The sequence below is a fragment of the Topomyia yanbarensis genome, unplaced genomic scaffold (genome assembly GCF_030247195.1).
Source record: "Topomyia yanbarensis strain Yona2022 unplaced genomic scaffold, ASM3024719v1 HiC_scaffold_657, whole genome shotgun sequence".
NCBI lineage: Eukaryota > Metazoa > Arthropoda > Insecta > Diptera > Culicidae > Topomyia > Topomyia yanbarensis.
The window spans coordinates 2,654-13,511 of NW_026683888.1; the positions used below are offsets into that span (position 1 = coordinate 2,654).

The following is a 10,858-nucleotide window of genomic DNA, read 5'->3' on the forward strand; positions in this document are numbered from 1 at the left end:
AGAACATGGGAAGCGGCAAATGATTTTGAAAATCATGAATCCGCAAAAGGAAATGTTGAAAAAAAACATGTTGTTGCGGCAGCTGCGTCTGGCTTTGTACTTGCGAATGACTGCTTCGGTGTCCTCGTCGTCGCCAGAGTGTGGAATTGAAGTTGTTCAATCTGGTTATCGTGATTGATTAGCTGTGAGACGCAACGCACGGCGAGTTTTTATTCACCGTCTGCTTTTTATTCTTTTCCTCACCATCATCATTTTAGTTTTTCATTGTATGTTTGTATGTATGTATGTAGGTAGCCACCATTCTAGCTTGAGTCTTGCTCTGCATGCGGCTCCACTTAATAGTACGCTCAAATTTCGTTACCATTCTGCGTTCAGCATACCACTGTATAAAGGCCCGAAGGGGGTGGGGGTGGTGGACCCGTAAGCAAATGCACCTACTTAGTATCCGCGGGCATCAAAGAATCTTCTTCCGAAATAAGATCCAGTAGATTGAATAACGAATTTTGCAATACTTGTCAATCTTTCCCCGAGATGATTTGTTGTAGAATAATACAATAATAATATAATATAATATAATATAATATAATATAATATAATATAATATAATATAATATAATATAATATAATATAATATAATATAATATAATATAATATAATATAATATAATATAATATAATATAATATAATATAATATAATATAATATAATATAATATAATATAATATAATATAATATAATATAATATAATATAATATAATATAATATAATATAATATGGCTTATAACAATATAATTCAATGTAAAATAATACAGTACAATACAATACAACATAATACAGTACAATACAATACAACATAATATAATATAATACAATGTGATGTAATATAATATAATCTGTATATATAAAAGTCAATGTTTTTATGTATGTGATCCATGACTCCTAAACGGATTATCCGACTGCCGTATTAATTTCCACGTAGTAGACATCTATTATGGAGCCTGTCTGTGTGCTATGGGTTGGGGACTATCTGCCCGCCAGATGGCGTTTCGGCACGAATTGTATTTTACCCCCACTCCGCTGAACGTCTCAGCAACGTACGACGGGTATAATTTAATATAATATAATATAATATAATATAATATAATATAATATAATATAATATAATATAATATAATATAATATAATATAATATAATATAATATAATATAATATAATATAATATAATATAATATAATATAATATAATATAATATAATATAATATAATATAATATAATATAATATAATATAATATAATATAATATAATATAATATAATATAATATAATATAATATAAGGGGTGGAGATCGCGTAGTTGGTAAATCGATTGCCTTGTACGCAGCTCACTTGGGTTCATTTCCAAACCGCGCACATATGGTTGCCATCATGTTACTTTTGCATAATTCATGAAATCGCCCAAGTATTTATGACTTTTATCCACTCAACTATCTGATAGCATGGTCGGATGGATAAAGTATTGGTCAGTAATCTGCCCGTGCGGGCTCGTTCCTCAATGCCAGCACTCTTTTGTGTCGAACGCATTTTATATACCAATACACATATATCGCTAATACATAGACAAAATTCGTTCTTCTGTTCCTTGCATTACATGCAAAGAAGCTTCGTGCAATTTTTGCACATTACCAGAAGTCTTACAATTTGAGCTAGCGATACTCCCATTAATGAAAGTGATTCTTACCGGGTTTGTTTTGGGTGTGTGGATTTGCTCAGCGTCAATCCGGCGCTAGCTTAGTCCTGTCACTAAGTTAGTGTCACATTCTGATGATAGGAACTCACAAACACCTCCAAAAATAAGTTAGTTATGGGTTATGTGCCCTTTACGCATAAAGATAGTTTGAACAAAAAACTTATGCCAACCGTAAAACATAGTGACAGGTAAAAGTCTAGAGCTATATGTATTCGGGCGTGATTGTATCTTCGAACAAAACAGCAATCCCAAACACAACCAACGTTGTCGAGGAGTAGTACTTTTATACGCCGAAACATTTTCATTATCACCTGATCGAAATCCTATCGAGCATCGAGATGAACTATATCGACGACTCAAAAGTAAAAAAATTTCTAGTGCCAGTGTCATAAAAGCTACTTTATAGGAAGATTGGCTAAATATCCCCGCAGAAAGTACTCCCGAATTGGTTCACTCTATGCCAAACTGCTTGTGGACATTTGAGGAAGCCCGAGGAGGTGCTATAAAGTACTTTTGTTCAACGCAACTATTTTATTACACTTCTAACAAAAATCGTGTAAATTTACGTTTCCTGATCCTGACATAGTTTTACGTTTTATTTTTAATTTCGCAAATCATGTAATTTTAATCCGTAAATGGCGTTTGTTTATAATGTTGATAAGTGTAATTTTATGGTACTGCTTATGTAAAGCACATCTTTCATACGAAATTAAATGAAACACGTTCATATCACGTCACGTGAATGACGGATTACTAACTTAGCTTGGAATTACGTCAACGAGAAAATTCATATTTTTTAGTGTGTACAACTGATTTCATTGTGAATCGGGTAATTGAATTTAGTATGTTTTATAAATATTAAAGAATACAGGGTGTCTCAGAATAGGTGTCATCATTTTGTACCATTTTAAACTTCTTCGGCAGGTTAGATTTCATGCGAAAATAATATTAATTTATTTTTGAGAATATCACTTAGGCAGCCACTGATGAAAATAAATAGCGAGTCATAGAGCAAATACCGGAACACATTTATTGTAAAAACTTCATTTGCAAAAGCTTATACCTTGTCTACTTGTTAAACGAGTTCTACGTTAGAAGTGAGTATTTCTTCCGCACTTTGAAACGATTCAATGATACTGGAAATGTCAAAATTTTACACAATGGAGTTGCTACACGAATGTTTCAAAACTAGATTGCGTAAAGTTGTGGTAGAAAACCGCCGCAGGTTCGAGCTCAAACAATATAAATTGCTTCTATAACATATATCTTTTGAATGAAAGATAAATTGCTGAATTCGGTTGATTTGTCTGCTACTATTCGATTTTGCTTTAGTGACACCAATTCTGAGACTATAAAAGCAATAAGTGTATCGTGTTACTTTCAACAGAAGTCAACACAACAAGAAGAGGTTTTTGTGCTTGGAGAATCCTGTCCTAGACCTAAACTATAATTAAAAGAAACTATCTCCAAATTCCATTGCATATGACATCTTTAATCAATCCATATAATTCATCAACAAAAACTATATATTACTTGGATTGTGCAAATATAAATTTTAGTAATGCTATTGACTGGGACTATTACCGTACATTTGAGTACCAACTATTATTGATATTTATAAACCGTAGTTTTTATATTTAGTTTGTTCTGATCCGCTAGAGCAGTGCTGCCATAGATAAAAGTCAAAGGATTCTTTTGGAGTTGACGATCATATTCCAAATATCACTACAAATAAACAGCAGAAACAAGCTTTTTGATTCCATATTAACTTTTGAAGAAGGTTAATAAGATTTGTGAACAAACTTTTGTTTTGTTTATTTCTCTTAATTTGCTCTAATTTCCACGCAGAAAACATTTGAAATTGTTTCTACGAAGGGTAAAGATGTGGATTAATGTGTATTTCTCATGGAATTCAACTTGGCAGCAGAATATTGAGCGAAACAAGTTTGCTTACAAAAATTCCTTTAGCCCTTTTGAAGAATTCATATTGAATTAGAAGTGATGCAAAGTTGGCTTTAGAGGAATTAAAATCCAGCAACGTTATCGAAAGTTCAAACTCTTGTGGCTGAGAAGATATGATAGTATTGGGTATTTGAAATTATTTTTTTAGCTTTAAAAGAGCTTCAATTTCCCGACATTTTCCATGTTCCTGTGATTCTGGATACATCGTGCACTGTACAGTAAATAACAATATATACATGAACCTCAAGCACGGTTTTGTGTGATATGCAATTGAAAGTTCATCTTGAACTAATCTAATTTGCTGACAGATAAGTAACCTAGTAATCTAGCATGAAAATGAGATTATTAAAATATAGGCTATTGCAAAATCGACACCTACCAACTCGTTCAACAACGTTGTTGGTATAGAGATAATGATTGGAATATGCAGATAACTTTTATACGGACAGCAAATAGAATTTTGAAGATTATCACACAAAAATGTCCCCAAATGTAAACTATTGAGATATTCGACGTTTAAAATACGCACACTGAAATCTCGCATTTTTATACTACCGCCCTCCCCGCAGGTCCAGAAGCGGTTTGTTTGCCTCCCAATTCGCCGTGTAAAAGTTTTGTTTTCCTTCCATTTTAAACGTCAAAGCAGCACAATACCAACCCTGCTGGATAAGTCTATAGACAACAATGTACACTATGACTCTTTTGCATTGTTCCCTAGAACAGCAGCGTCAAATATATTCATGTAAACAGTACTGTTCAGAAAAGTGGGGTTAACTTCTTCAGTAACCCTAATGCTAGGTTGGTGCAAAACCTCATTGAGACAGACAGCAGTTTAAGTTTCATGGCCTACCAAGAAAATCTCCGAAGGTCGCATAAAAACAGTATGTATATAAACTCTGCTTGAGAAACCGTTGCACTAGACAGGATATTGATATCTGGAATTACACACCTAAAATTTATCATAAAACATTCGATTCTTTTCTCGAAAGAATGGAAGAATGTTTGGTTTCCTATTGTTTTTCTCAACACATTGATACCCTTTCGTTATTCCTTTTCCCAACCCCAAAAACACCCAGTCAAATCATTGACAACGAAACCGCCATCCTACCGACTGATTGAAATAATCCAAAACCATGTTTTCTGCTTTGTTTCATCTCTTCCCGCTCTAACGTAACGATCTTATTTCTGTCGCAAACCAACTGTACTATTAATATTATCGAAAAACACACGCAAACAGTTTGCTCCACGATGCTCCCGCACGCGACCTCCGGCACTGGTGCCGATGTGGACGATGACGGTTTCCTGGAGAACATCTTCCATCTGCAGTCGATGGAGAAGTTCAAAAACTCACACCGCCTTCTCAAGCTGACAAGTATGTACCGAAACCAAGAAAATATCACCCTTCCTCCCACAACACACAGTACACACATACACTCAAGCGCGGCTATCAAAATTAATGACAAGTTGCAATTTTCGTATTTATAGAAGGACCCCTGGTGAAGGGTTCTGTGGGAACCTCCAGACCAGAAGGTGGACCCTTCCGATGCACACAAAGAAAATGTCAAGTCACGTCGCAGAAAGGATCAAATTTTGCGTTATTATTTTTTTTTTGAAAAACATGCCTTTCTCCCACATGGCATTACCAAGCACAAAACCATTTCCCATCTATCCCTGTCTGGTGAACTAATTTCGCATACCTACAATTAATAAGGGCTTTCTTTCCCTACCCTATCTGTTCTCCTCTAACCCACCAGGGAAGGGTCAAAGCAAATATTATTGCAGATTGCTTCGATTCGCTACTGAATGAAATCAATCATCTGCTGCCCTCACATTTATTTATTTTTTTCGAAAAAAGTAGAAATCGATTCACCAAAAAAATTGAATTGAATCAAGTAGTCCCAGCTCCTTTGTATATCAAAGAAAAAATGCGAACTAAAAATCCTAATTCCAATCCCATCCGGCCTTTGATCCTTGTGAGAGCGCTGGTCTCGGTCCCTTCCCTGGATTGCAATTGTTATTTCTATCCCGTCTGCCCTGCCGTCACCACCTACCCCGCGCGCACACTGCTTCTGCTTTCGGCGAACGCTAGGACCCCTGGTAGGCTGTGTGCAATTTTTTGATATAAAACTGTGATATCACCTGTATGAGGGTGCACCCTTTTCGGTGTCCTTCGGTCGGCGGGAGTCTATCCTGGTGATCGGTATCTGGAGCGAAACTATATTGTGAACAATTGAAATCCTTTACATTTTGCATCGTTTTCGGTGCGTTTTCCTCCTTCGTCTGATTGGGTCAAAGCCATTGCATTCTGATTCAGTGGCTGCTCTCCCATGGCTTTCATTGTCAAGATCAAGACGGCGAACAATACGCCTCGGTTCTATAATTACTATTGTTACCGGTCGCAGCTAATACGGAAGCTCTCCACCAGGATCGCTGGTCTAGAGGTGATCCTTTTCATTTTCGTTTTGTTCCTACAAGATTACGAAGGGGTCATAATCCGGGGACCTCTCATGCTGTGCATCTTTGCCGTTGCTGTTGCAGTTTGTGGCAATTTCCGACCCCGGTATTGCAATGGGGCTGTCGTTTCGTTACGAACCACGACCCCTGCTGCGTTACGTTCGAAAATGATGGCCGCTCGCGTCATCACTGCTAAGCAACCCACGAAAGAAAATCGGCGGCGGCTCTGGTGTTGCACATTGTGACGTGCGAGAAATGATTGACGGATTAGGAGTACACATGCTGGCGTGGCGTCCGGGCAAAAATAACCCTTACTGTACAGCTTTTTTTCTCTTCTTTCTTTTCTGTTGTATAAATATTTTCTGCTCTCTTTCATCCACCCTTAAGCTGACAAAGAATTTAATTTCGTTTCTTTTATCTCGTCACACCTCACCATCCAGGCTCACTACCTCCAAGTCCAGCGGACAGCGGTGTCTCCGATGTGGACAGCTCAAGCAGTGGCGGCCAGCCTGCCTGCAGCGATGAACTCAAGGCCCGCCTCGGAGCGTCAATCCAGACCAACAACAACAACAACAACGGCAGCAGCAGTAGCAGTAGTCATCCGGGCAGTTCCAGCACCAACGGCAGCAACGTATTACTACCGGGCGCCGGTGGAGGAGGCGGCGGTGGCGGTGGTGTTGGTGGTGGAGGACTTCCCTCGATTAATGCGTCATCCTCATCACCTACGTCCGGCTCGTCGCTTCCCTCTTCGGTGGCTCTCTCGGCGGCAGCAGCGGCAGCGGCCGCCACCCAGCAACATCTGCAGCAGCAAGCACAAGCCCACTTACCGCCGGGAACGTTCCTCCGGCCGAACTTCTACCATCACAGCTCACCGCCGCTCAGGAATATCTGGAACCAGCGGAGTGTACCCCGTAAGTAGTACATTTTGTATGTATAAATATGTATACAGTGAATCGATCCGAGCATAACGAATTGCATTGCTTATCAGTGCGCCCGCTTTGGGATGTGAATTTGCATAATCGCTTATCAGTGACTGATGGGGGGAAGGGAGGGAAGATTCGCGCGGGCAGAAACCAATGCATAATGGATGGGAACTGACTGGTTGGGTCAGTAGACTTTGGTTAATAATCATGTGATCGCAGTTTTTTGCTACCTTATACCATTTAGGTGTAGACATTACATGACAAATATTAGCTAGATTAGAATGAGGTACGAGCGCTCAGTTTTCTTTCCCATCGAATGTAACTATTGTACGAGTCCATCGAACTGGCGCAATAGTTAACTCTCATATGCTCGATTTATTTCTAATTACAGAAAACTCTGTTCTATTAGTGACGTGGGGAAAATCACTATAACAATGATAACATCTCCTTCAAGAAATGCACAAGAAATAACAAATTGTGTACAAAAGATCCATTGAACAACAACAATGTTTTAATGAATTTTTGGATTATGAATATAGAAAAAACCAGCGGCTCACTTAAGCTGAAGCAATGAAACGCACCACAAAACGAATTATAAAAACAACCACTCCACTTTTGAACTATAAACATAAAAATTATCAAATCCGTTTGTTTTTCCAAAGGACGTGCGCTACAATAACCTCTTCTCGTCCATGTTGTTTATAAACATCAACCTTTCCAATGTGGGTTAGACAAGATTAGAACAAAAAAATACAAGTAAGGTTAATAACAATGACAAATACATTTAATTTGAGCAATAACAATTCTTAGACTTATTTGTAGAATTGAAATTATTGCAATTAATCTAATTGGATTCCATGGGAGCAGTGCTTCCAAAGATAGTGTCAGTTAACAGTTTAAAATAAAATTTTGATATATCATCACCTCAAGACAGATATTTTGGAAAACTGATAAAACCTATTAATTTATTAGACGGTCTTTGACTACTTTTACCATGCAATTGACCTAATGTCACCTCTATTTCTCAGAGATGGCTGGACCGATTTGCACATACTTCTCAAATGAAAGGTACAACGTTCCAATTGGCTGCTATTGAATTTTTTTATTGATTGGACTTCTGGTTCCGGAGTTACGGGTTGAAGAGTGCGGCCACACAGCTAATTCCCATATAAACTGAACTGAAAAATGCTCAAAGGGGGGAGTAAAGGAAAATTTCCAAATCTAATTTGTATTTTTGATGTCAAATGTCTTTAAAATGCATGAAACGTCGAGATTTGATGCAATCTCGAAAAAAAATTTGGCGAAAATCGACTTTTTTGGACTTTGGTACCTCTTTGCCTTTTTCATATAGAAAGGTTATGCAATCACTCTAAAAATCGTCAACCTAACCCCGGCGATTTTTTTTGACTTTTTTAGGCGTAGGTAGGAGTATTCAGTGAGGGGTTGCTACTTTAAAATTGAAACTAGTTTAAAATTTCTTAACAAGCTGAAAATTTTCGGCAGGGTCTGGACCCCCCCGGATACTCTTCTTTGATCCGCGCTGGTTTTAAGCGATGTTTCAGTGTAGACACATAGCATCTCAAGATCGTGGCTGTCGATCCATTGTATGTATGTGCAAATCGTACTGAATATATAATATACATTTCCACCGTTGTATTGAACATAACCAGCCATGGAATCGTAGTTTGGACAAATGAGAGAGGCACAATAGCACCACTAGGTGGATTAAAACAGGTTTTTTATAGGACCCTCATACATTACTCTCGAGGCCTAAATTTAAACTTTTTTTTCGGTATGAATTGCAAAGTATCTCCTAAACAGATTTTGAATTTTTAGCTACATGTTTTAAGCTTTACATTTTTGTTTTACAGACAAGAAAAGAATATTGGCGTCCTTGAAACATTGATGTTGAAACTGCTGCTGAGTACGACTTTTCATAAAAGTTTTGGCCTTGTTTCTATTTTTTATATAAATTTTTCAGTTATCATACCACCATGTTTTCCTGAAACCGATTTTTCTATTTTGTGACTTGTAAAATTTATCCAATGATTTGTCATTGTTTTGACACATTACAGAATATAAAAATATAAAATTATAAAATTTTAGGTCTTCGTCAATACTGTCTTCCCAGTTGATATTGGCCAAGTGTTGGTGGTCAAAAGCTACACACATATTTACCAATTCTAAGCACGCTACAATAATGAAAACGTAATCCCCAAAATTAAGAATTAATATCGCTTTCTATTTGGTTTTACATGGACATATGGCAGGTGATTTTTTTGTGTGCAACGATATACAAAAAATCATGTTGAAACGATGTTCATTCTGGAGTATTATAGTTATTGTTGTTAGTAAATGAAGCTAAAAAGACCCGATTTCTTAAGCTAGATTATTAAGAAAATTTTTACGTGGCAACCTGATCTCCATAAGCACGTAGCGTTGTTTGAGAATTACCTGTGTCTCGATGAACGGCGATTGATGAAAGAGATAGGACCGGTTCAGATCATTTTAACCACTTGAACTCCATTGGCTAGGCAAGATATTTTTCCAGCTTTCAAATCGAATTCCGAACACTTTGCTAAATTATGCACAAACACTTGATATACAGGGCGATATTGAATATAACGTGTTTGAGGTTATTTTCATAACCTGCAGTATATTTCCTTAACATCAATATTTCAATTGCACTATGCTATGCCATTCCGAAATAAAGCCAAATGATTACTGGAGAACTAACCCATTCCCGCGAAAATGTTTCGCTGAAAATTCTGCCAGCAAAATTATACTTTTCGGTTCGATGAAATTTTGTCTCCGATTCTGAAAAATTACCAACTGCACACAGTTATGGTGTAGTAGAGAATCACTTACAATAATGCAATAATCCCTTGCAAAAACTGCAAGTGGGATAGAAATGTGCAAAAAATACAAGGAGCCCCCTCACACTCAATGTGCAAATACATGAATTGCTAGATGCTTTCTTCACAGGAAAATATAAGGAAATAAAAATTTCGAATGGATCTCAGGCAGAATATCGGGCAAGTTTTGAATCAAATCTGACCAATGTCCGTCGAATGTTGAACCATCGTCATACCAATGTCGGATCGTTGCATAAACAACGCCGAACGGAATGCATGAACAACAACACTATCGAACGGACATTGGCTCATCACAGACTATCAGACATTACACTATAAGGAAATTCCTCCAATAAACATCGATCCGTCAATTTTCCCAGCGCACTAGCTTAATCTTTTATACACGGTCTCAAACAATCGTTTGCTAGTGGATTTGCCCTCAGTCTTGGGGACAAATTTTCACTTGTGGTCTATCTCCCGCATGCTTTTTCATATGCCAGTGGTGCCATTATCGCAAATGCAGTCTCAGTCCCAACTACAAATATATTTAAAATGGCCATGCATGTATTATGTTACTATTTTATTCTTTTAACAGACAGTTTTGTGAAATAGTGTATACAAAAGGTAATAAAATGCTGGAAAAACGATCTTTAACATAAAAGAAGCTAGTTTGTTCATTCTAGCATACCTGGTACAACGTCGATACACTTTGGATTTTGCGTGCTGTAGTTTTATCGGCGAAGCCAAGCACATGAACCATTATACAGATGTCGCTAGTGTAATAACGTATTTTAATTCAAACAATTAGGACAACATCTGACGCATTTTTTGTTCCATGTCAGTTCGTCGGTGGGTGATGAATTGTTTTCGAGTGTTATGCCTGTTAGTCTGTGGGCTCATTGCCAATAATAATTCTCTTT

The 10,858-nt window shown here is 37.2% G+C and overlaps 1 protein-coding gene across 1 annotated transcript; it reads left to right on the forward strand.

Annotated features, from left to right (window-relative positions):
• Nucleotides 1–3,006: 3,006 nt before the first annotated feature.
• On the forward strand, nucleotides 3,007–7,071 carry LOC131696058 (ecdysone-induced protein 74EF-like; the record flags this gene model as incomplete). Its single annotated transcript, XM_058984584.1, has 2 exons — nucleotides 3,007–5,078; nucleotides 6,601–7,071. Coding segments are annotated over exons 1-2 (595 nt in total), but the record flags the coding sequence as incomplete, so codon positions are not given.
• Nucleotides 7,072–10,858: the final 3,787 nt, after the last annotated feature.